Raw genomic sequence first — 26438 nt, 5'->3', positions numbered from 1 at the left:
TAACCTCTTCCTGAGGGTGCCTCCAAAGATGCAACGTAGCTTACAGTATTCATTTTTTGCATTAATACACTGAATGCATTGCAGGAACTGAGCAACCGTCTGGCCAAGTTGGCATTGTATGCTTGTGGTCGGTTGGGTGGACTGTACACTGATGAGGCAAGAACCACACCAGTCAACGCTGTCATCCAGGGAGTTTTGCAGAAACTCCTCACCAACTATGTTGTCTCACTCGTCCCTACAAATTCAGCTGAAGAGGTACAGTAATTTGCCATGTTTGTCAGAGATGGGAGTTTGTCTTGGAAATAATTTTTTACAGAAGCAGTATCATATGTTGTATTTCTTTTTCCAGTTCCCTCCTCTACTTTCTTTTCCATATGTGTACTGTTTCAGTCTTTTCACAGCACAGTATCTTATGCTTCAAACCCACCATTCCATGCCCTAATTCACATACAAGGCTTTACTATATCGTCTCATTAACTCTCCTCCTCTTACTGACTCCCTTCAACCTCTGTCTCTTTGCCACACTGTTGCATCTTTATCTCTTTTCTATCACCACTTGAGTGGTCACTGCTCCTCTGAGCTGTTTGCTTGGATCCCTTCACCACTATGGCATGAGCATAGTACCTGTCTAGCAACAAACTCTCATCCATTTTCTGTCCAGCTCTCTAATTCAAGAGTTAACCATTACTTGCAGTCCTTCATGTATGCAGCAAGTCAGCTCTGGAACTGTCTCCCTCTGTCTGTTTTTCCTATTTCTTATTATCTACAGGCTTTCAACCGCAGTGTGTCCAGGCATCTCGAAATGAATGGATCTTGAATTTGGCTCTGTGTCATCTTGTTTTTGTTTTTTTCTTTGAGGGAGCAGTTTGCAGGCCCCAGGCCTTTGGCTCCTTCTTCCTTACATTAAAAAAAAAATAATCCATCCTGATTTTTGCCAGCTGCTGGTTAAAAGTCACCCAGTTGGACACTGCCGAATTCTCCATTTGCCCTTTTCCTGATGTAATCTGGAAACAAGATTAAAGACAGTTCTCACTTCTAACCTTCTTTCATCAAAACCTGTACTCCTGCAAGTATTCTTTGTTTTCACATTTCTTACACTCCATATACAGATTGAGAAGCCACATGGGTAGTCAGCATTCAGAATGCAAGATTCACCGTCATAGCTGCTCTAGATCCATTTAACTTATTCTGGATGTCTTTGAGTATTGTATCTATACCTGTCTCTCCATAGCTAAATATGGTAGCTAGATACCTTAATGCTGTCACGGGTGGCCACAGACTAATTGCCTCCATTTCACTGACTCCTCTGCCATTAGGTGGCCTTCCCTCCAGTTTGCAACCTCCCTCTCTCATATACTTCCACTTCATCCCTCAAGCTCATTCTTGGTCTCCCCCTCCTCTCCTTCCTTTCACCTCACTCACATATACCTTTCTAGCCACTCCCTTTCTCCATCCTCTGTCGTCTATTAAATGTAGGACTTGCAGTTCGTTCCATAATTCCAGCTAATCTACTCCTACCTTTAATTTGATATATTGACAAAAATGCCGTCGATTTCATCTAAATGTATGACTTTTCATTTATTTAGATAAGGTTATGTTTAAGTGTTAGTGTTTTTGTATTATTTTTCATTTTCAGTTAAAAGCAACATCATTTTTTGACAGGTGCTGAAGATTTTGACTAGCAATGTAGAAACTCCTTACCTCATCTGGGACAATGGGACTCGCACGCAGCTCATTGACTTCCTAACCAACAATCAGCAGGCTCATGTACGCACAGGCCAGTCAGACCCTGAGTATGGAAGAACCTTTGAATTTGATGCACACAAGGATGAACTGGTCATCGGAGGAGTGTTTATCAGGATATATAATGAACAACCTACTTTCCCAATCCAGGTAATCAAGTGTTACTTTTCACTGCTCACTTTCTATCTCTTTATTTACCTATGGCCTGATGCCGTCATCCTGGAGGGGATGGCCACAAACAAATCACCTCCATGTCACCATGTCCTGCATCGTTAAGCTGCCTCTTGCCAACTCAAAACTCAAACCATCCTCTTTCATACTGCTCTCCGTTCCACTGTTACATTTTCCATTGCTGTTTTCTGGAGGAGATTAAAAGGTGTAAAAAACTAATGCGAGGAAATGTCAAGGGTAGAGCAGTGGAATACTTGATTGGTATTGGTGGTGCACAAAGGAAAATTGTGCCAGCAAATGTGTCTGCAGTAGAAGTGATGAATGCAGTGAAGAAGCTAAAGAATGTAAAGACAGGATGTGTTAAATGTAGTGTGAGGTTGACAAACTATATTAGATGGAGAGGAATAAAATTGCTGTACACATTGGATTGACTCATTCTAGTAGATAATGTGAAGTGTATCTTTAAAGAAAAAAATATCTTTTTAGATGCTTTGGCTTGTCAGGTAAAGCTAAGACTCAGGGGTCTGGAATGGTAGAGAAAAGTGTGTGGTTCATTTCTTTGGTTGTGCTTTTGATAGTTTTCCCTGTCACAATTTGTCTTTCTTTGCTTTCTGGACCCTGCCCCACCCCATCATTTGGTGCGAAATACAAGTTCAGATGACGATAATGATGATATGGTGTACTACACATCATTGGTACACATCACAATACAGTACTGGGCTTCAGCGAACCCATTGGGGAAAAAAAAAAAAAAAAAAAAATCCATTTTTAGTTTATCCTTGTTGCTGCTGGAGGGGGGGGGGGAATCCATTTTTAGTTTATCCTTGTTGCTGCTGGACAGTTTTACTCATCTTAGAAATGGCCTTTAGTACTGGCAGGGTTTACTAAGGCTGCATCTAACCATTCCAGCTAAAAAAAATTTATTCTGAGTTGAGTGAAATCATCAGATGGTAGCAAGAGTCAAATGAAAATTACATAGCGGGCTGATAGGGTCAACCCAATTTCATTTCCTTGTTACAGTGTCCAAAGGAGCTGACGTTGGAACTGCTACAATACATCGGAGGGGAGACACAATACGTACACTCCTTGCTGTCCCTCTCCTCAGCTTCTGTCTCACACCCCAGGCTGGCCAGAGTTGGTGATGCTCTACGTGCACTGGTCAATGTCATCAAAAATAACCCAGGTGAGAAAGGGTTGTGGGGAATTAGGGGAGACAGAGGTAGGGTGGGTTAGGACATCGTGATTGAAGTGACAGTTTTTGCTTAGGTTAAATCCCCAAGAGGTGACTGGAGACATTCAGTCACATATTACCACCAAGGGGAGTAGGCTGGTCCTCTGTACTTAAATAAATTGGACTACAGTAGCCTAGCCTTAAACTCCTACACCTCAAAGAGGGTGAAATGGCTTTGGGTGTTACCGTTCAAGAATTACCACATACAACATTTAATGGTACCCATAATACAAACATATGTGTATGTGGTGTTCTAGTGAGTTAAGGTGCTTTAACTGAATGTGGCAGATGTTAGGGTTTATGTCCAAGAGATGTTTGGATTTTATTGCTCATATAATGCCACCTAGAGGTGAGCAACTGGTTACTCATACATCTGAACTGATTAGCCTAGCCTTGGGCCCTTAGGCTTCTGAAAGGGCAATAAACGAGGGGAAGATGGATGGAGAATGATCAGGATCAATAAACCAAGGTGAAGAGATGGAATCAAGAACAGAAGAAGGAAGGATGATGATGATGATGTTAAGAGATAGATAGATTAGGGAAGAGTTACCACTTCTGGTGGGGTTGGTGACATACAGTTCATTCATTTTAACTAGATGGACTTTTTTTTTTAATACAGTATTTCTCATAGCTCAGAGATGACCCATCATCTTTGATATGGAATTTCTTCATGACTTGCGCTGTCTTCTAGTGTTAATCTCTTGTTGTTACAACTTCGTATTCAAGATGGAGTTGGCAGTTTCATGCCTAGTTAAAGTTAACAGAGTGTAGTTTACATAAATGTCAACTTCATGAATGCAGAAGAGCAGTTGCTTCATCCTTGTGCTTTTGGGGGGGGGGGGGGCAGAGGAAAGGCTGTACTCAGAATTTTTTAATTTGTTGTAAGAATGAGGCGTATGAAGCAAATAAATGTGATGTGTTGTGAGGATTGGTATTATAGTGAGGGCAGAATGGATATCAGTGGAGGATGACAACATTGGCCAGAGATATAAGTGCCCATCACCTCCATCCCCTGGCAGGAGAGGGATGCTTTCATGTGTTGGCACTTTTATAAAACCAGGCAACTCTTCTGGTTGGACAAATATCCCTCAGCAGCTCCCTTTCTGTTTTCCCAAAAGAGGATGGTGGACTGCAGCACAAGGGCAGCTTCAATCTGCAGTCCATTAGGTTCACATCCAGATGAGCCGTGGGCCACAACAGTTGCATGATTGTTTTTATACATGGCGGATTTAACATACACTTTGTTTTTCTTTCATTTTTTCTTCTTTTTTTTTATGTGGCCTAGATTTTTTGTCCTAGTGCATCACATTTCACATACCTCACTGGCAAAAAAAGGCTAGCACTACGTTCTTTTCATAGCACTTCTTTCATAGCATCATATTCTGGTGTTAATCTGTTGTTACAACTCAGCATTCAAGATAGAGAGATGGCAGTTTTAGGCCAAAGTAGATTATAAACAGCATAATTAATAAGTTACGTATAATACAATAAGTGGCTTTTTATGCCGACATTATTATTATATGGTACAGTAATAACAATCCTTCGACCCGGCTTTTCTGTTCCTTATAGTTCTTGTGCCAAGGGGAACTGTAATTGGGGTTTCCTTGCTTCTCTGATTCATGTCCTTAATCCCTTCAGTCCAGTGACATACCATTGATTATTGGTTTGTTCTTACTACTTCCAGACGATTGTATTCTGATTAGGAAGTACAGGTATTTTTGTTGAAGTGTGGTAGGTGGGGGCGCTCACCGTCCACTCACTTGATGTAGTGCTTCTCTCGGGTGTCTGCCCTTTACTCTTGTCCTTCCTCCTTTCCTTCCATCCTCTTCTTTTTTTCTTCACTTCATTCTTTTCTCATCCTTCTGCCTATGGGTGACTTTACACTCCCACTTCTGTCTTTCTTTCCCTCGTTCTTTCCTCCTCCTTCAGCCAATGGGTGACTCTACATTGAGTGACAAGCCAAGTGGTTTCCTGTACACCAGGAAGCCATTTACTACACTGGGTGGCAACCATATAACCAAATTATGGTTCCTGGTGGTTTAGTGGGTAATTAAGGCTCTCCAGTCAGATTAAGCCGAATGTTTATATCCAAGGGATGGTTGGGGTTTATTGTTCACATAAAGCCACTGAGGGATGAGTGAGGCTGGTCACTCTCATCTTAAATGTCAGGACCAACTTGCCTAGCTCTGGGCTTCTGTGTTCCTCATGGAGCAACATAGGATTGGATGATGGATGGATTTCTGTTGAATGGATTAATGAAGACTGTTCCAGCCCCTCCAGTTGAAAAAAAAAAAGTCTCAGTTCCTCCAATCCAGTAATGTATTTTCAAACTGTATGCTTCCTACTACCAGATTATTTTATTACATGCAGGATGGATCTTTTGTAGTGAAGGGGTTAATGAAGGTTACATCTAATGCCATAAGTTTGAGAAGTTTGTTGTAATGTGAATAAAGTGAAATTTAAGTCATCATACTAAAGGAGTTAGGCTAAATAAAAGCATCTGGAGGTAGAAGAAAACAGTAAATGATTTTGTCACTGGGGTGAAGGTAATAGAAACATCAGAGAGCCTTGCTTTGGATATCCCCACACTATGTGTATGGAGGAAAATGAGTTATGATGGTGATCCATGTTACTTTTTGTACAGCATTGTTACTTTACTTCAGTTCATTTTTGGTAATGCATGACCAAGAGGTTTGTCCTTCAGAATTTAAATGTTTATGCCTAACATTTCATTCTTTCTCAGTACATGGCTGGATTTACGGTCATATGCTTTAAACCTTCTGTCATGAGGCAGAATGCAAACTTCCAACTTTTGACAGTAATCTCTGAAGCATGTAATGAAAATGGAATGTGATAAATCTACATGTATCATTGCCAACTGCCTTGTGTAATGTGGGATGCAGCCTGACTGTACTGAATGCAGGTACCACAAAACAAGTACAGTAAACAAATATGATGGAGGTGGACACCCCTTAGTTGTGGCACTCATCTCCAACTTAGGTCCTTGAGCCTGTTATGTGTTTCTGTTCACTGTCCTGGGATGCAGGGCCCCTGCATCATCCAGATAACCAAGTTACTTATTCAAGATATTACCCTATGCTTCCAGCCCACAATGGATGGGTGGTGTTAAATAAATGGCTCATAAATTAAGGGCATGCATTGTGCTTCAGAATTTAAGGTTTAAGCATGTGACCCTTAGTGCTGTAGTTGTTGATTTTACTGTATTTGTGTTGTTATATTGTGTGTTATAATTGACCACAGGACGTGCCCATAATGGCAGCCAGGACGGTGATCGGCAGCCAGGTATTACGAACCATCAGGCACACACTGTGTCTGCATTGTAAGGCATGATGGAGGTGTAACTACCCAAACCATTCTGATTCTTTAGCACTGGCTCAAGGTTTAACAAGTCACTACCTGCCCCAAAACCCATACTTGATCGTGTATTAATAAAATAAAATGAAATTTTAGTAACAAAAATTTTCTGCTCTGTATTACCACCTAGCCCCTTAAATATGATGGCATTTTTCATTTTATTCATGCTATTTTCAGACCTTTATGCAGCTTAAGAAAGACTTTTATATATTTAGTGAAAGGTATAGACTTAATATATCTCATTACTACTACAGATCCTTCCTGAGTCGAATAAAATTGTCATAATTTGACGAGAGTAAACTAAAAAAAAAAAAAAAAAAAATGCCTCACTGGATTTAAAGGGGCTGGTGAGGCATCTCTTTGATTACCTATGGTTTTTGCCTGTAGTATCCTAGTAAATTAACATAAAAGCTACTAGGAAACATCTTGGCTACACCATGAACCAACAAGGGAGGTTACACTTTCAAAGGCTCAGAAATTGGCAGAAAATTGCAGGTAATAATTGCCACCATTTCCATGCTGAGTATGTAGCTGTTTGGGAGTGTTTCATGATGGTGTTTCTTATGAAGATATTCAGCAGTAAAATAAGTAGGCATTTCTCCAAGGCTTATTTATCCCTCACTGCTGACATGAGGAGGGAGCTCTTCTATCTCTCTGTATGGCCTTTCAAGTTGCACTTGATTACTGATTTGATTGTTGCTTGTTTATTCTCTGAAACTAATTGCAGTTCTGTTGCTGTGCAGCAGCAGTTGAAAGTGGTCCAATGGTTAGAGAAGTGGTCTTTTGTTTGAAAGGATGTGGCTTCAATCCCAGGCAGGGGCAGGGAGAAGTCTAATGATATGTATTTCAATAAAACAGACTTTACTGACTATCCATTCATCCCACTGACATGTCATAAAAACACACCATCCACTTATCCCACTGACATATCATAAAAACACACCATCCACTTATCCCACTGACATTTCATAACAACACATCTGCTGATACCATCACACCAGTCCCAAATGAGGCAGCCTTAGCAGGTATTAAGTATTGATGGTAGGTAACATTGATATGGCATTGTACAGTATGTTCAGTGACATGCTGGAGAACTGCTGTGCCTCAGGGAATGGACTGTTAGTATATGCCCTGAACTGGACTCATCAGGGAAAATAAAAAAAAAGAGAAAATAAAAAAGAGAGAGAGAGAGAGAGAGAGAATGTAATTACACTGTATGACTGTACATCTGTGACAGGCTTTTGGCCCCACACCACTCCATGCTGTACACCCAGGTGTAGGTCTGCCTGACTGGAGTCACTGCATTGTGTTTATATACTGTACTGCCTTGGAGCGTGGTGGACCAAGTGAGGCAGGAGGGTATTGCGTCACATGATAGAGGGCACTGACATTTGTCACTTGTTGAATCCCGTGGAGGTGTATTCAACTTTTTTTTTGCACAGTAGAGTTGTTAGAGCAACAATAGCTTGGTGTGTTGGCTGAGTGAGATGTGTCCTTGTATCCTGACATACTTGATGGTGGTGGTTAGAAGTTGGGTTAGCTTCAGCCATCTTTCTAAGGTGCCTCCATTGCCCCCATATGGTTGTTTATTTGTTTCTTGGCTCTACTAAACTCCATCTTTTAACTGTCTGATTGTTAAGGAGTTCTATTTGCTAAATGGTTTGTGTGGCATAATATCAGTGGATATGTTGTTGGCAGAGCATTAATTTTGTGAATCATAACGCTTTGAGTAGGCAGTAGTAAGAGCTGTGAGTGAGGTACTGCTTGATAAATGACTGTGTGAAGACTCCTGCTGGTTTTTAATTCATTGTTTGTATGAATCTGCTGAGGCAGGCTTGTTTATAACTCACATGTCTTATGTAGAAGACGTAACATTAATGTTTTAACTATCCATTCCAATCATCAGTTGTGAGCTTGCTAAATATGGTAGCCTGGTGTGCTAATGGATTGTACTGCTGTATAAAGTGTGTCAGTAAGCAGACTCTAACGTTTTTCAGTGTTTGTGTTGTGTGACATACTAATATTTTAAGTGTTTTGTGTTTTGCGCTTGTTACAGAGTGCTGCATATGAGAGGTGTAATGGCCATTGCTAGTTAAATATTTACATGGTTTATGGTACTTCCGGATTTTTTGTGATGCATTTGCCTTATCATTGTACTGTATATATTACCCAGTCAGATTCCCTCCTTCCCCTCTCTTTCTTTCTTTCCCTGTCCTCCCCTCCCCTCCCCTTCCTTTCCTTCCCTTCATCTCATACCCCCCCCCACTTCTGTCTTTCTTCTTCCTTTCCCTCTACCTCCTCGTCCTTCATCCTTTCTTTCCCTCCCCCTCGTCCTTCATCCTTTCTTTCCCCCCCCCTCTCGTCCTTCATCGTTTCTTTCCCCCCCCCCTCTCGTCCTTCATCCAACTCATCCCCCTTTCTCTCTCTCTCTCTCTCTCTCTCTCTCTCTCTAGCTGTGTAGCTATCTATCTATTTATCTATCTTCAAGGTTGATGAACACTGTGAAATCCTCACTAACAAAGTGAAAAACATGTGTAACTCTTATGCTTCATAAGAATGTGCAGTATAAAACTGTTAAATTTTCCAGTCATTTCAGTTGGGCAACATCAGAAATTCACATTTACTCAAAGCATTATTCATTATAGATATACTGTATGCATCAGATGTTATGTAGTTGTACTTACTTTGCAGGAGTTGAGATGCAGTGTATAGGACACTTCAAGCTGTTGTTTTCACTGTTGCGGCTGGAGGGATGTGTTAGTGTGCAGCAGAGTGTGTTGGCGGTGGTGGAGGGGGTCACTGGCAATGCTGATTGTGTCAGTGATATAGCTGCATCAGAGGTACATACATGATTTAACTTTAGACTTACTTTTAGTTAAACCCCTCACTCTGATAATGTAGTTTGTATTTTATTACCATTACCTTCAGACATTCATACAAATTTAGTTCAGATTTTTTTTTTCAAACATGAGGCTTTGGTACAGCTTTAATTAATTATTGTATTTCCCGTGTGTTAAGAGACTACAAGTGCTAAGACGCACCCAGTAACATGCTAGGTATTTTTTGGGGAAAAAAATATTTGAGGATTTAATAGCTTACTGTACTAGCAAGTCTAAGGCGCCGACTCTACGGTGTCATTTTCCTTTCTCTCGCAGCAGATTATTACATATTGGACCTCTTATCACATATTTTTGGTTATTATTAATTAGATGTACCAAGTTCAGCACATTTTTATACCTATTCACATCAGCAGCAACTCGTAGTTGCCACTACAAGGCATGTAAACACACTTGCGATGGAGTGTTTACATCCAGCTCTCATCAGCCTATGTTTTTATATTCAGTAGTTCAGATGATTTGTTTGTGGCCATCCCGTACGGGATTGAGGCGTCTGGCAATAGTTAGATAGATAGATAGTTCGAATGAACCTTTACAGCCCACACTCCCAACAGAATTCACTCAATTCAGTCATCAGAGTCATTATTGTGATACTGCTTTAATACACAATTCCAGCATATCAGTATGTGTTGCCGGTTTCCATTTTATATTACCATACAATCAGTCAACTCCCTAGCAGATGTCTCCATCTCTTAGTACGAGAGGAAAATATATTCCTTCCATCCTCTTCTGTCTTACTTTTCTTCATTCTTTCCTCTTTCTTTTGCCTGCGGGTGACTTTACACTCCCTCTTGTGTCTTTCTTTCCTTCATTCTTTCCTCTTTCTTCTGCCTGTGGGTGACTCTACATTGAGTGACAAGCCAAACGGTTTCCTATACACCAGGAAACTATTTATTATGCTGGGTGGTAACCATATAACCAAATTTTGGCTCCTGGTGGTTTAGTGGGTAATGAAGGTGCTCCAATCGGATTGAGCTGGTGAAGGTTCATATCCAAGGGGTGTTTGGGGTTTATTGCTCATGTAATGCCACTCAGGGATGAGTGAGGCTGGTCACTCTCATCTAAAATGCCAGGACCAACTTTCCTAGCCCCGGGCTCCTACGCTCCTCATGGGGCAACGTAGGATTGGATGATGGATGGGTGGATGGATCTTTTTTTTAGACCCTATTATATAAATCACTGAATTAATGTCTTCAGTGGTGTATTGTTATTCATGATTTTCTTTGTAATGTCATAAAGTCATATTATTTCAACTTTTATTTATTTATTTAATTATTTTTGTCATACTGTATGTGCAGGAAAAATAGCGATACATGTATAGTTAAAACTTATTGTGTACCAGAATGTTGCTCTAATAGATTGGATCTTCCCTTTGTTAGTCTGATGTTGCGAGAGGTTATTGTAGTTTCCTTTTTTCCTGTTCAGTATTTAATTTATCCTGTATTAATGTTGTATTCTTGATGACAGGTGTTAGTGTACTTGATGTTGGCACTACACTCTCCTGCCCTGGTGCCAGACAGACTTACATCCCTCAACATCTTACATGCACTGATGTCTAATACCAAGATTGTCAAAGAAGCTCTCAATAAAGGTAAGTACAATGTATATAACACAACAGATACACTTTTAAGCTTGCTGTTAGTACTTGACCCGTGAATCTGATGATGTATTAAACTTATTCTTGCTGTCTTTCAATGATTTCATTAAGTTTAGGAGAGACTCATGAACTAAAGAAATTAGATACAACCTTCATTTGTCCCTTTGATACCAGATGTCTTTCATAAGGTTGAATAAAATTATGTGGAGGTAAAATAAATAAAATAGAAAAATATATCAGCAGATTGAAGGGTTAAAATGAAAAAATATCAACATAGGTACATACAGATGAAATATTCACTCACATGTTGGTGCTGGCAATAGTCATTTCTTGATCTTGCTTGTAAACATTGCTGTTTCCTATTCACTGTTGGATATAGTAACATAATGAGCTCCTCAGATGTTAAAGAAACCACATTCAGGGCTCCAATTTAATGTAAAAATATATCTGATTCTATAATTTGATTCATCTATAGTAAATGTTTTTAAGTCCAAAAGTAGTTTAAAGTAATAAATAACACATTTAGGTAAACGTGGGTGTGAGCTGTTTCAACCCTCACCTTTCACTGTGCAGCGTGGTTGTTTAATAATGAATAACGGAGAATTATGAGAAAAATGTTCCCATGTTAATTAACTGTTTTATACTGAAAAATAATTAAAAGTTTGTGTGTGTGTGTGTGTGTCCAACTCTGGGCAAAGGCTTCAGGGCCTATTCCCAAGTCCCAGTAGTCCTGCTACATCTCCACATGTCACCACTTCATCACTAACACCCACCATCCATATTGAATACATGCTAGGGCTGTCTCATACAGGACTGGTGTACTGGTATTAGCGGGGGTACCTTTATGACGTGTCGACAGGTCATCTGGTAAATCAGAAAAGCCTGCATTTTAAGAAATTCAAATCCTTAAACTGTTCCCTGCCACAGCCGGGATTTGAACCTGGGTCCATTAGGACTGCAGGCCAACTCTCTACCGATTCTGCCACCGCCTCCCATTGTCATGCATATTTACCTTTGCCTTTATGGACACATCAAAATATTGTACTTAGACAACCACAACAGGCCATCTTAACTAAGGGGATTTCTGGTAGTCTGGGGGATTGAAAACTATCATGCTTAGCCTTCCTTCAGCTGAATAAAATTACCTGGATTTAGCCTGATTTAAAGCAAAATGGTTGATTAACATACATTTGAAAGAAAGGAGAATGGTGAAAATTGTGTTCTATTGATCCACTGCAGGTGCTGTGATATACTTGTTAAACATCTTCTGCTCTACTGAGGACTCTGATGTGCGAGAGAAGACTGCGGAGCTTTTAGGAAAGATGACGTGTGACAAGCTGGTGGGGCCACGTGTGCGCCTCATACTCATGAAGGTTGGATTTACAGATGACATTGATTGCAGTCAGTCCATACTTATAGTTTAGGAAATGTGCTGGCAAAATGCTGCTTTAAATGAAATACTTTGAAGCAAACCTATGATTCATGACTGAGGGGTTTATTTAAAAAAAATAAATAAATAAATAAAAGTGAATCATGAGCAACTGTAATTAAAAAACAGTTAATTATTTATCAACAGCATAATAATCAAATAACTTATAGTGAAACTTCAGATGAGAACTATAATTATGAAGAACTGTAATTGTATACTTTCTTCTTGACTGCTCTTTGCCACAGATGCTACCAGCTGCCCTTGTAGATCAGATGCGTGATGCTCCATCCACGGCAGGGCACATGTATGAGGCTCAGCATGAGAACCCTGAATTGATCTGGACAGATGACTCCCGCCAAAGTGTGTGTGCGGTGGTGGCAAGACTCGTGGAAGAGTTAGTACACATCAGACTTCTGTTACTTTTTATATTGCTGGTTCATTATGATAGTTACTGGATTAGTGACTTGTATACTGTAGTTTGTGTATCTGCTCACTTATCATATTGTATCATATATAAAAGTTCCAACTTGCATGCATGCATTGGCTTTGGTCACCTAATGGTGGCATGGTAGCTCTCCATGCTGCTGCATCACTGGCAACCTCTTTTAAATTCATTGGTAATTACTAAACCGTCCTGGCATACAATAAATATGCTGTTGTTCACATGACACTCCTTCTTTTGAGTTACCCTGAGAGAAAGGCTCAAAATAATCTTAAAGCACTGCACCAGTTGTTTTGGGTGGTAACGAGAAGAGCTGTCTTTGACTTGGAGCACTAAGGTCATACTTTGCTTCATAACCTCCAGATACAATGCCATCTGATGGATGTGGACTTTCCTCCCAAGTTTGACAGTACCTTTTCTTATGTTTAATGCTACTACTTACTGAGTGGTGCACATGTTGCATTTTCCCAGCATAACACATGAATATCATGAACATCAGCTCTTAGGTGGTGGTCAGTCACTCACCACCTGCTTCTTGTTATTACTTTTTCTTTCTTGTGCTTGCTGGTGCCAATATCCATAGAATACAATGTCTACTCACGGGCCGCCCTGAAGCGAAAGAAAACGCGCCCACTCATGAGTGATGACGTCACACTCTCCCTTCGCGCTCTGCAGCCCTCATTCAGCTCCTCAGCCTGTCAACATTCATGAAGTGTGGTGTGCCCATTTGCAACTGACATTTTATCTGCCACCTTTCCACGATTGTTTCCTTACACAAGGAGGAGAAAAAGGCCCAATTATTGTTCAGTATAGTGATGCTTCTCATGCCACACAGAGACGACACATCACATTCCACAATTTCCCAAAAAATGAAGAAATGAGGAGATGGTAAAGAAAAGGACTACTACAGAACAGATACTTGGAAAGTACAAGTAAGTTCATTTATCTGGTTGATACTTGGTTTGATATATTCAATTTCCGTGTTCCACGGGATGTCAAGTATTCTAGAAATGCTTATGGGTTAGATTTAGAAACCCATGACGAAACATCAAAGTACATGATAAACACAGCAAAATCAGTTTGAATATATGGGAGTAAAGGGCTTTACCAGTTTCAGAAAGGACTGATCATGTCATCAAAGTCTTTGCCTAAGTTACAGGAAATGGTAAAGGGTTAGTACAATATCTCCTACATATTAACATAAAGATTGGATCAAGATGGGCTGGAACACTTGTTTACTTACCTCAGACAAATGGGAGCATGTTATCAGCATTCATCTCCTATTGCTGTTAAACATTGGGTTAAGTCACATCTCAGAAAAAATAGTTTACATGTTGTGTCAAAATACAATGTGTAATAATAATAATAATAATTATAATAATAATAATAATAATAATAATAATCTGGCCTTTTGTTTCTCAAAAGCACCAGTTCTTCCTTTTGGGAATTCACTAGCGCTCGACACACATACATTATTTTTACAATTACAAGAATTGTGACATTTCTTGTATATAATACAAGCTACATCATATATACATGAAAGTGGCAATAATTAAACCCTATAATCATCCGCCATAGTACCTCTCTCCAGGTTGTAGCATTTTGAAAAAAGAAAGGCTTTCAACTGTAGGGAAAAAAATGATGTGAACATGTCAGCAGGATCATATTCCAGCTTCAATGATGAGCATGCTCCACTGTCTGAGGATAATGAATAAAATCTCCAGCATGAACTGACCCTGTCTGCTGTGGTGTTCTTTTTGTCAGACGAAAACGATGAACCAGAGGCAGAGGGTATGGGCAAGGAAAATATTTAAGACAACCTGGATTTAGAAGTTAAAGTGTTAAAAGAAGTTATTGAGCAAGAGGGCCTAGCATATTTTGATGGATTCTTAGCTTATAAATTTCCTCAGTATGGCTACCTTGGTTCAAAGGCATCAAATAAAGAAGACACATGGATTGGTGTAATTAGCAGGGGAAATGAAAATTTGATGAAACCTAACTTTGAATTCCTGGAAAAATTAAAAACAATGGAAAAGTTATTAATTTGTCATCATGGAGCTAAAGCCTTGCAAACTGGAAAAGCCACTGCCCAGAATCTAGCCAGTAAAATAGCTAGATTTGTTTCTCTGCCTAATGAAGTAATTATTTATTTCGTTCACTGTCGTATGTTTCATAGAATGCAAGTACTAAATAAAAAAAATAATAATAATTTCATCCAGAAAAACTTTAAACAAAATGAGTAAACTAATAATAAATAAAGATGTATATTCTGACTGATTGATTGCTTGAGAGAGAGAGAGAGAGAGAGAGATTCATATTCAATGAACTTTAAGTGTGATATGAGACAGTTTTCTAGTGCATATGCTTAAATGCTGTTTCAAAGCTTATAAATGATGAGCATGCTATGACTAAAACCAATAAATTGTTTGGCTAGAGATTCATATATTATTTATCTGCGTTATTTTTGACATAATGTGCAAGCACATGCTAAGATATGGTAAGAAAGAAAGAAAAATTTTAGTGTGTAACAGTGTAAAGTATGAGCTGGGACACGGGAGACGGGAGAGAGGAGAGTGTGACGTCATCACGCTGGTGCTGGTGCGTTTTCTTTCCCTCCCAGGCTGCCCGTGAGTAGACATTGTATTCTATGGATATTGGCTGGTGCTTTCTCACCATCATTTGGCTACCTAGATTTTTTGGGGTTTAATTTCTCTAGAGTATTGGTATCTATTCACTGGATTTTTTTTTTTTTTTTTTTTTTTAAGTAAGGTGCCTTGTCTCATCCTTTTTTTTTTTCCCAGGAATGTGCTTATGATTCTTTTGTATATTCAAGTTAGCTGTTGGTGTTATAATTTAGCCGTATATTTACATTTTTTATAACATGAGCTTCGGCTGGATGTCCACGGATAGTGGAGGAACTCCAGTTTGTGCCTCTACCTTCTCAGCTCTGTGAGTCTGCAATGATTATTCTCATCACCACTGGAGAACGAAACAGAGGCTTGTGTGTTGCAGCTGCATGAGGCTTACATGAAGGAGTGTTAGTGCCAGCTTTAACATATGGATGTGAGACTATGGTGTGGCATAAAAATGAAAGTCAAGAGTAAGAGCAGTGGAGATGGGACTGCTGAGGAATGTATGTGGAGTACAGAGGGTGGATAGGATACGAAATAATGTGACTCGTGAAATATGTGGAGTGAGGAAGTCGAAGGACACCAAAATCGAAGAGAGTGTACTGAGATGGTATGGTCATGTGGAGAGAATGGATAACAACAGAGTGGTGAAAAAGGTATATCTGAGCGAGTCTGAAGGAGGTAGGAGGCGAGGTAGGCCAAGGAGAAGGTGGAGAGATATTGTGGATGAGTGTGTGAGGAAGTGAGGTTTGGAAGTCAGTGAGGCTAGGGAACTGACAAGAGATCAAGCTGGCTGGATGAATGTTGTGAAGAGAAGTGCATGATCAGGGATTTGGCACCCCTTTTCAACGTGGCAACGTCCGGATTGACTCAGTCGGATATGTTTATGTAAAGCTACAGAACATGGTAAATGTTTTTAGCATATCTGATAGAGTCAGGATTCTGGGGGCTTGAATGATGAGTGAATAGAAGTGTAGCCCATTGGATTGGGCAAATCTGGGCTGTCTGGACATTGCTACTCCTCACCCTGCCCTAGGGTGGGAAAGGAGGTCCGGATGATGATGATGATGATAGACTCAAAAACTTTTGAAATACAGGATGTTAAAGCAGTTGGGTGATAGAGAACTGGGAAATGTGACCCTTCCTTGGGACAGGCTGAATGAGAGCAAACTTCCAGCAAGAAGGAAAGGTACAAGTTGACAAAGGCAAAAGAGTTTACCTAGGCAGGGTGAAGCACAGAAGCACAGTTCTTGAGAACAACAGGAGGGACTCCATCAGGCCCATATGCCTTGTTAGTATTGAGGTCAGTGATGGCAGAAAATACATCAGTTGAAGAAATTTTACTATCAGCCATTAGAAAGTCAGTGGGGAGAAGTGATGGAGGAACAGCACCGGAATCGTCTGAGGTGGCATTGGAGGAAGTAGTCTGAGCGAAGATTTCTGCTTTATCAGTAGAAGAAAAAGCTACAGAGCTATCAGAGTGGAAAAGAGGAGGGAAAGATGATGAGTAAAGTTGTTAGAAGGTTTTTGGCAAGGTGCCAGAAGGAGCAGGAAGAATTTGAGTTGGAGAGTTTAGAGCATTTAGAACGAATGATATTATTTTTAGCATAGTGAAGAACAGACTTAGCATGATTCTTGGCAGAAACATGAGAGGTGAGATTTAGGGGTGGGTTGGCTCTGGCACCCTTTGTAGGCCTTCTTGTTGTGGACAACATTAGAACAAGCATGATTAAACCAAGGTTTTTTTTTCATGAGTCGCAGGATATGAGAAAGGAATGTATGCTTCCATGCCCAAGAGAATAGCCCGTAATGCGCAAGGCATACTCAGATGGCTCTCAGCCATGGAAGCAATAATCATTTCAGGGAAAATCGAAGAAGTACTGCCTGAGGGCCTCCCAATCAGAAGCTCCAAAGTGCCACAGCTGCTGCTTCTTGGGAGGGCCCTCAAGCCTTAACTGGAGTGATAGGACAAATGCTTAGACAAGTGATATGCTATTTAAAAAGACATGACTGCAATCTAAGGCTGGGGCAGGAAACAGTCTCATAATTGCACCCCAGCTATTTCTGTCACACCAGTCATGAATGAAACAGCCCTAGCATGTATTCAGTATGGATGGTACATGTAGGTGTATCATACAGTAGGATTGGCAGGTGTCAGGGAAGGGGAGTCAAGACTGTGCCTTGAGTCGGACAGATGAAATCTTGAGAAGCAATCTCCTGCCTTGTACACCAGAGGAGAGAAAAGGAAAAAGTATGTGTTTTTTTTCATTCCTCTTCAGATTTGCATCTCAAGTGATAGCAAAATCCTCTCTGCCCAACCATTTTTTGATGTGCAAAAGTGGGTTAGGATTGTGATGATGATTGGATTATTTAAATCTTCTCCTGCAGAAAAGAATCATCAGGAAGTAGGGGAAAAAAAAAAGTTAAGATCAGCATCATATCAGAGGTGAAGTAGAGACTGCTTTTAACCTTTAGACAATGAGAGGTTACCCCTAAGTTGAATACTGTAGTATTTTTGAGAGGAAGCAAGATAGCCTACACATGGTGACATTGTGCATTCTTTGTGGCATCCACCTGGAAGTCTAAACTCCTCATATATTTCCTTGCACCTTGCCATGTGAAGGACTTTGGTTCAACCCTGGTGAGGTGCTGTGTACCACATGGGGGCACCAGATTCCTGCATGGTGTATATGAATTGCACTGCACCTGTAGGATGGCCCCACCAAAGCAGTTGCTTACCTATGGTCAATGGGTCTCCATGGTCAGACAGACCATGGTTAAGCAGCAAGAACAGTAAAGTGGTAGCAAGAATATGCAGCAAATACTTTAACATTTCTTTCATTATTAGAGTGTTTATAGAGTGTATATTTTACTCATGTGACTGTATTTTATAGGATCCACCAGCAGCAACGAGAGGACCCCAATGCAATATGGAAGCTACCTGAGGATATTAATCTGACCACCACATCGGGAGAGGTGGTGGTTGGGGGAGTGTACCTGCGTCTTCTGGTGGCCAACCCCACGTGGGTTTTACGCAAGCCCAAGGCATTTGTCTCAGACCTCTTTGATGCTTTGTTGGACCAGTTGGCAAAGAATAATGATGTAAGTTAACAGGCTTATTTTGATACACTGTATGTTCAGTATTGAGTATATTAAGTCCCTTTGAGGTCCATAATTACTCTGCAGGATCACTTGGTAGAGAATAAGGATGTGAATTAAGTTCTATAATATTGACACCTACATTGGGTATTTGAAGCCCATATGAGATCCATTATTATTTGTATTAGTAAATATAGTAGTGGACAAAAGCCTGTTTACTCTTAGAGCTTTTCCATCAGGTTTCTTCCTGCCACATTATATCTGAGAGAATCATCAGTATGCAGAGAAGCATACCAAACTGCTCTCAGCATAGGATTATTAGCAAACAAAGAAAAGTGAGAAGAGGTGAAATGATACACAAACATTTGTCCCCAACTGTACTGTTCATGGGTACCTCTAAAGTGACTTGAGTACCAGCTAAACTCCAGTACAGCAATCTTCATACTGTATTATATTTTTTATAAAATATTAATAGAGTAGGTAGACTTTTAGATTAGGGAATAATAATTCACGGGAGTTTTTAATGTTAAGAAGATAAAATTTTGAAAATGTTTCACCCTTATGTTAGGGAGTGGCTTTATAATACCGGGCAAACCATTCTGACATGTGAATCACTCATAGTCCATTTGCTTTTACCAGACAGAGATCCCTGTCAGTATTTGCCTCAGATGCTGACCTACTGTAGGCAGATTGAAGGTGACTCATTCCTTCCTTGTAACTAGTGCTCATTTAATCTCATGCAGCCACAGTTTAGTATTGATTTTTGAGGGTAGTGCAGTTCCTACAGGTGAAAAACTAGATGTGTCCTATATAAACTGAATGCTGTCTGTCGTATGACAACACTTAAACTAAAAAGAAGCACACACACAAAAAAAGGTTTTAGAATTAAGTTAGCTGCCACAGTAAAGCTGATTGCAGGTGAAAAATTAATTGTAGTAAGGGGAGTTAAAAGCCAAGTGGTGCTTCATGATAGTAAATATGGAATGATCAGAGATAAAGAAAGTAGCACTACGTCATATTATTATTATTGTTTTTTTAATCAACAGAACAGAGGAAGAAAAAACAAATGAAAAAAAAAATAAAAAATCCATACACCAGATTACGGATGTCCTCTGTTCATAAAAAATCTGTAGCAGTTGGACTTGAACACCCATAGGTTGAAGTTTGGGGGAAAACCACTCTGGGGAAATGAGTTCCAAAGTGATGCAGTTCAAGGAATAAAAGATTTCTGATAGGCAGAAGTTCTGCAATATGGCAGTGTGACAGTCAAGTCACGAGCACTACAAGTTGCCTGTGTAGTGCAGGAGATGGCTTGGAGAGGTGGCACAATGGATGCAACTTGGTCTGAGCATTTGCCATAAAAGTATCTGTAAAATAATGCAAGGGAGGCAACATTCTTTCTTACTGTAGGGGAGGTAGTTCATTTGTAATAGTAGGGTTATTAATAATTCTAACAACTTTGTTCTGAATTTTGGTCAGTTGTTTTAGTATCCATTCCACAAGGGTGAGTAATATTCGAGCTGAGAGTGCACACAACTCTTGTAAATTATAGTTGACTATTATTGTTTGTATGCATAGCACAAATCATCATCATCATCCAGACCTCTTTTCCCACCTAAGAATGAGTTGAGGTAAGATCCAGGAAGCAAGAAAAAAGTTGGTAGAAGAAAAGCTAGCAAAAATCTGCCTAATTAAATGGGCCACTCTCTCAGTCACTTGCCAGAATTCTGACTGCACATCACAGGCATAAGCATCCACACTTGCAGAGGCAGTTGTTAAATTATGATTGATGGGTCTCCTTGATTAGGTGGACTGGTGTTAAGCAACAACAACCACATTTAATTTGTCTGTGTCAGGGTGAGATGATGGAGCTGGTGGTGAGCACAGTGGTGGCAGTGTTAACAGCACAACGTGCCTTGCTGGAGTACCTGCCGCAGCTGGGTCATATTCCTCGAGTGGTGGCACAGCTGCCATCCAAGAGTCTGCCTGTAGCACGTGCAGCAACCCTAGCAACACACCAGTTCACTTGCAACCAGGTAATGAACACACGACCATATACCATTAATTGTATTTGTCATTAAATTCAGTTACACACACACACACACACACACACACACACACACACATATGCATATGCATTGTGTAGGCATGTTTGGGCTGATCATGTTAGGATGGAAACTGTTCTTTAGAGTGACAGCCACTTGGAGTGTGTAGAGGAATTTGTTGGCTTGGGGTATACAGATTGAAGGAGGAGGTGCAGAGACAAGTTTTATCTATCTATCTATCTACTGCCAGATGCCATAATCCCATAAGGGGTGGCCATTTGACTTTGAGTTAGTTGTTTTATGGGGAGGAGCACTAACCCTCCACCAACCCACTTACTGACACGTAGGGAGTAGTTCCATCGCTTGAATATGAGGTTTTAAGTTTAGGGAATTGGTGCGTCTCCTAACTATGTGACAAATGTTGTATTGTATGGTAGTGAGGCTTGGCCAGTACAGCAAGCTCACCCCCAACGCGTGGGTTTCATTCCTAACGTGGCGTGTTCGGCGCGAAACCGCGTAAGTTTTAACTACTACTTATTTTGCTCCCTAGATCTCCTAAACGTGGTCTTTTGCTGTTATCTGCCATTGGTAATCAATATGAAGCACTTTAAGTGGTTAGAAGGTTTATTTAATGTTATAACTTACAAATACAGTACTGCACAGCAAAACTTCAACATACAAATACGTAAACACAAGGCAACATTCCGATGCCGAAACCAGTCGGCATCGGAATGTTGCCTTGTGTTTACGTTTTTGTATGTTGAAGTTTTGCTGTGCAGTACTGTATTTGTAAGTTATAACATTAAATAAACCTTCTAACCACTTAAAGTGCTTCATATTGATTACCAATGGCAGATAACAGCAAAATACCACATTTAGGGAGTCTAGGGAGCAAAATGGTTTCTGGGCTATTTGCTGTCAAGCCAGTTCGCCGTCACAACAATAAGACAACATAGACTTTGATGGATCCCCCTGAAATATATTTATTAAAGTATTGATTTATTAATAATAATAAGGGAGATTTAAGTGTGTGTGGCAATTGGAGGGGGATAACTGTGACACCTGTAGTTGCAAAAGTCTTTTCCAAAATCTTGTTGAACAGAATAGAGCCAGTAATTGATAAAATTTTAAGAGAAGAACAAGCGGGATTTAGAAAGGGTCGAGGTTGTAATGATCAGATTTTTATTGTAAGGCATCTAATGCAACAAGCTAATGAGATGAAAATGCCACTTAACATGTGTTTTGTGGATTTTGAAAAGGCGTTTGATAGTGTTTCACGTGGAGCTATGTTGAAAATTATGAGGTTCTATGGTATACCAGAAAAGTTTGTAAATATTATTAGAAGCCTGCATGAAGGTACTTTTTGTAAGGTAATGGTGGGTGGTTCTTTGAGTGATCCATTTCAAGTTAGGTCAGGAGTGATTCAAGGAGGAGTTCTTTTGCCATTGTTGTTTGTTTTGGTTATGGATTATGTTATGAAAAAGGTTGTAAGGAGAACAGGTGCAGGAATTAACTGGAAAGAAAATAAGAAGCTGATGGATTTGGACTATGCTGATGATATTGTACTGATTTGCGGAAGTATTTACGAGATGCAGAGGGTGCTCGATTGTCTGGTGGAGGAAGGAGAAAAAGTGGGATTGGTAATAAATTGTGGAAAGACTGAAATTATTAATATGAACATGGAGAACCAAATCGATTGTGTAATTGGGAATAATGTGGTGAAGAATGTAGAAAACTTTAAATATCTGGGAACGATTGTATCATCTAATGGATCATTAAACAATGAAATTGAGGAGAGGATTAGACAGGCTTGGCGAGCTGTTGGAATGTTGAAATCTGTTTGGAATAATAATATGCTTTCGGTACATACTAAAGTGAAAATTTACAAGTCCATGGTTAGACCAATTTTAATTTACGGGCATGAGTCATGGTACAGTACAGTTGCAACAGATCTGAAAGTATTAAGATTTGAGAATAAAATACTGAGAAGGATTCTTGGGGTAAAGTGGCAAGACAGAGTTACAATTGAAAGAGTAAGGGATATTGCGAGAGTGGAACCAGTTAATGAATATGTGAGACTGTCTCGCTGGAAGTGGCTGGGGCACATATACAGAAAAGAAGGTTGTTTAATACAGGATTTGCCAGAGTGGATTGCTAGTGGAAGAAGAGGTAGAGGTAGGCCGAGGGAAACCTGGTTGAGGACAATGAAAAAAGAAGCAGGAGAGGAGTGTTGGTGGGACCTGAAGGAGATGGCAAGAGACAAATATTGGTGGAGAGAATTCATTGAGGCTCTATGCATCCCGTGGGGTGCCACAGGAAATGATTGATTGATTGATTGATATTTATAAAAGTATTGATTAATTATTATAAGTATATTTATATAATGATGGGGAATCATCCAGTGGTATCAGAGGTAGACTGCGAGATAATGCTGATTTAATGTGTACGGCGTGCCGGGGAGAGAGCAGGTGAAGATTGTCAGACGTGAAAGGATTGAACTTGCTGGTGAATCTCTTGAGTGTGTGGAAGAGTTTTGTTATTTGGGAGACATGTTGTGTGCTGGAGGTGGGGCTGGAGCTAGCTCTGTGGCTAGGGTGAGAAGTGGTTGGAAGAAGTTCAGGGAGCTCTTGCTAAGGGGTCTTTGTATGTTAGGAGTGTAATGCTGTATGGCAGTGAGACCTGGGCAGTGAAGGAGGAAGATATTCGCCTGCTCAGACGTACAGAAATGACAATGATTAGGTGGATGTGCAGTACGTCCCTGCGTCCAAGGCCTGGAGGGGCTGGGTTTACAATGGAAGAGTTGAGAGGTAGGATGGGACTGGAGTGTATTGGTGTTGTGATGAGGAGAGGTAGATTGAGGTGGTTTGGACATGTGGAGAGGATGGGGGATGATAATTGGGTGAGGAAGGTGAGAAGTGTTAATATGGGGGGTGGGGTTATGAGGGGTAGACCGAGAAAGACATGGGACGAGGTCATTAAGTGTGACCTTAGGGTTAAGGGACTGAACACGGAGGCTGCAATGGATCGTGCAGTGTGGAGAGCTGCCATTAGGTGACCAAGGCCGACACGTGCAAGCATGTTGGAGCCTTTAAAAACAAAAACGAAAACAAAAACAAAAACGGGGAATCATCCAGGGTGCAAATTGTCCTGACGGGGAATCGTTCATGTTTTGACGGGGAATTGACATGATGGCAAATTGTCTTGGAACCCACCGACCGTGTGTAATCTATAACTGGTTACAAGGCTTTATGTAATGCTTTAACTTTCTTTAAGTGCTTTAACGTACTAGTGCATACAAGAATAGTAAATATTTAACTTACAAATGCAGTTCTGTGGAAAAGCAGTACAGCAAATATTTAACAAACAAATAAAAAAGGTAATATTCTGACGTCTATCAGAAAACTGGTTATAAGACTTTATTTCTTGCTTGAACGTTATTTAATAATACTTCAACTTTCACATAAACTTACCAGAACAGTACTGTAAATATTTAACTTACAAATACAACACTGAGGAAAAGCAGTACAGCGAATCACATCACGTGATCAAAACAAACTGTGCGTGCTGAGCTGATGTTTGAGGATTTGGCCTTTCAAAGGCCTCTCTTGCGTAAATATATAGTTTTCATAATGGTTCTTTAATCTTACATTGTCTATACATATCCCAGCACTAGCCGTGTATAATTGCGAGCTCGTTCGGCGAGAACGTGTTGGGGGTGAGTTTACTGTAAACAAAAGTGAGAATGTTGAGGTGGATGAGTAGAGTATCACATAATGACAGAACTGAGGATAGTTTACTGTAAGAAGGATACGAGGTCTTAAGAGAAGTGATGCGACCTGGGAAGTTAAGATGGTTTGGACTTGTTGAGAGAGCGCAATAGGATGACTGACTAAAGAGTGACACATATGAATGTGAATGGAATAATGCCCCAAGGAAGACATCGGATGAGGTCCTGCATGGAGTCCTCATGGGGCCAGGGTACTTAGTAGGGAAATGGCACAAAATCATGGCACATGGAGAACCTCCATCAACTAGAAAGAACTACGCATGCTAGCATGGTCAGTGTTCACAGTATGCAGATGTACACAAGTATCATTACTGGTGGTTGATCTGGTTTCTCTAAAATCAACATAATTTTTTATAGGTAATGGCATAGACTAAAAAAATACCTCATCAGATTGTAAAGGTTAAACAAAGATCTGGTGGATTGGTAATGGTGATATCTGTCCTGCAGGTGTGTCTGGGTGTACTGGAAGGGACAGAGGTTGTGGCTGGGTTGGTGAGTGCCATGCGGGTGCGACCAGACATCGTGGGTGTGGCATGTGAGGCTCTACACAACCTATTTTCTTCTGGAGACCTTAGTGCCGCTGCTTTTGTGGATCAGGGACTGAGAGCCAATGTCATTCCTTTCCTTCTCTCACTTCTTGAGTCCAAGCTAGATGCTAAGGTCCCAAAACCAGCCTCAACCAAAGCACAGATTGTCACCTGCCTCAAGACTATGGCTGCCTCCCCACAGCATGCTGAAGAGGTATGTTCATAAGGGATATCTGTTTTTGAAGAGTAGGAACTGTGGAAATGGGATTATTGATGAATATGTTTGGAAAGTATAGATTGGATAGAGTAAGAAATGTGACTCTTGAAAGATGTGGATTAAGGAAGTCTGTTGGCAGTAGGGTAGAAAAGAGTAAACATAGATAGTACTGGCATGTCATACAGAAAGATTGGATGTAGATAGAATGGTGAAAAGGGTGTATGTGAGTGAGTTAAATGGTGAAAGGAATTTTGATAGGTCAAGAAGAAGGTGGTTAGGTATGGTCAATGAGTGTGTGGGAAAGCAAAATATACATTTTATGAAATTTGGTGAGGCTAGGGAACTGACAGGAGACAGAGTTGGTTGGATTGATCGCTGGCATGTATGGAGGGGCACATGTCCTGTTTTTAACATGATGGTCAGAGGATTGACAGCACTTGGCAGGTAATGTGAACAACATCTGTAAAGAAAAATACAAACTAAAAATGTGTGGATGGTTAGGTCTGTGAAGTGGAGCCAGGATCCTGGGGGTTTGAATGTGTAAGTGAATGTCTGATCCATTCCATTGTACATGCATTTTATAATTTCCTCACAGGTAGACTTTTTCTTTCCTTGTTTTCTGGATTCTTCCTCACACGCATTCTCAGAAAGAAAAAAATGCTCTGGGTGATGATAATGATGACGATGACAGTGATGACATAGTGCAAATGAATAAGTGTTGCATAAATATAATGAAATTGCTAATTAAAATATTTGGTTTAGGTTGGTGCTCTGCTGGCCAAGTCATCAGTGTGGCCACAGTACCGTGACCAGAGACATGACTTGTTCATTGAGTCCACACCGGCACCACACGGTCTGCTTCCTGGCGGGCCTGGAGTTGCTGGCTTCCTGACCCAGGGCTCATCCCGCACCATGCCCTCCACACCACCTGCTGTCACAAACACCCGTAGGCAGCAAGACCTACCATGAATTGACAAGCACAGGTGTAACTTAATAGCCTGTCATACAAATGTCCCTCATCTCCCATCCTATCCCAAAAGGAGGATGGTGGACTGCACAACAGCTGCCTACAGTCCCCTGGGGTCATATTTAGGTGAGCTTGGCACCATAACAACATGTATTCACAGTTATATCTCCTTACTGCAACAGAGATCTCCCTCGTACTATCGACAGGCAGTGAGAATCTGAAAACTTGGCACAGTATATAATTATAGTATTTCTAGCACCTGCGGGCAAGGAATTACCTGG

General features: G+C 40.4%; 1 protein-coding gene across 1 annotated transcript in view; it reads left to right on the top strand.

Moving 5' to 3' along the window:
* Rme-8 (receptor mediated endocytosis 8) overlaps window positions 1-26159 on the top strand; it is a 112139-nt gene extending 85980 nt beyond the window's left edge. The window contains exons 29-40 of the mRNA XM_080285341.1: window positions 85-255; window positions 1663-1893; window positions 2935-3097; window positions 6407-6448; window positions 9212-9360; window positions 10885-11008; window positions 12254-12387; window positions 12689-12837; window positions 18410-18617; window positions 20471-20650; window positions 24894-25187; window positions 25953-26159. Of these exons, the coding sequence (XP_080141467.1) occupies window positions 85-255; window positions 1663-1893; window positions 2935-3097; window positions 6407-6448; window positions 9212-9360; window positions 10885-11008; window positions 12254-12387; window positions 12689-12837; window positions 18410-18617; window positions 20471-20650; window positions 24894-25187; window positions 25953-26159 (2052 nt within the window). The remainder of the gene's footprint in view (window positions 1-84; window positions 256-1662; window positions 1894-2934; window positions 3098-6406; window positions 6449-9211; window positions 9361-10884; window positions 11009-12253; window positions 12388-12688; window positions 12838-18409; window positions 18618-20470; window positions 20651-24893; window positions 25188-25952) is intronic.
* Window positions 26160-26438: the final 279 nt, after the last annotated feature.

This window comes from Coenobita brevimanus, chromosome 105 (genome assembly GCF_032717465.1).
Source record: "Coenobita brevimanus isolate Jiangsu-jjx chromosome 105, ASM3271746v2, whole genome shotgun sequence".
Classification (NCBI taxonomy): Eukaryota; Metazoa; Arthropoda; class Malacostraca; order Decapoda; family Coenobitidae; genus Coenobita; species Coenobita brevimanus.
This window is presented reverse-complemented; position numbering and strand designations above follow the sequence as displayed.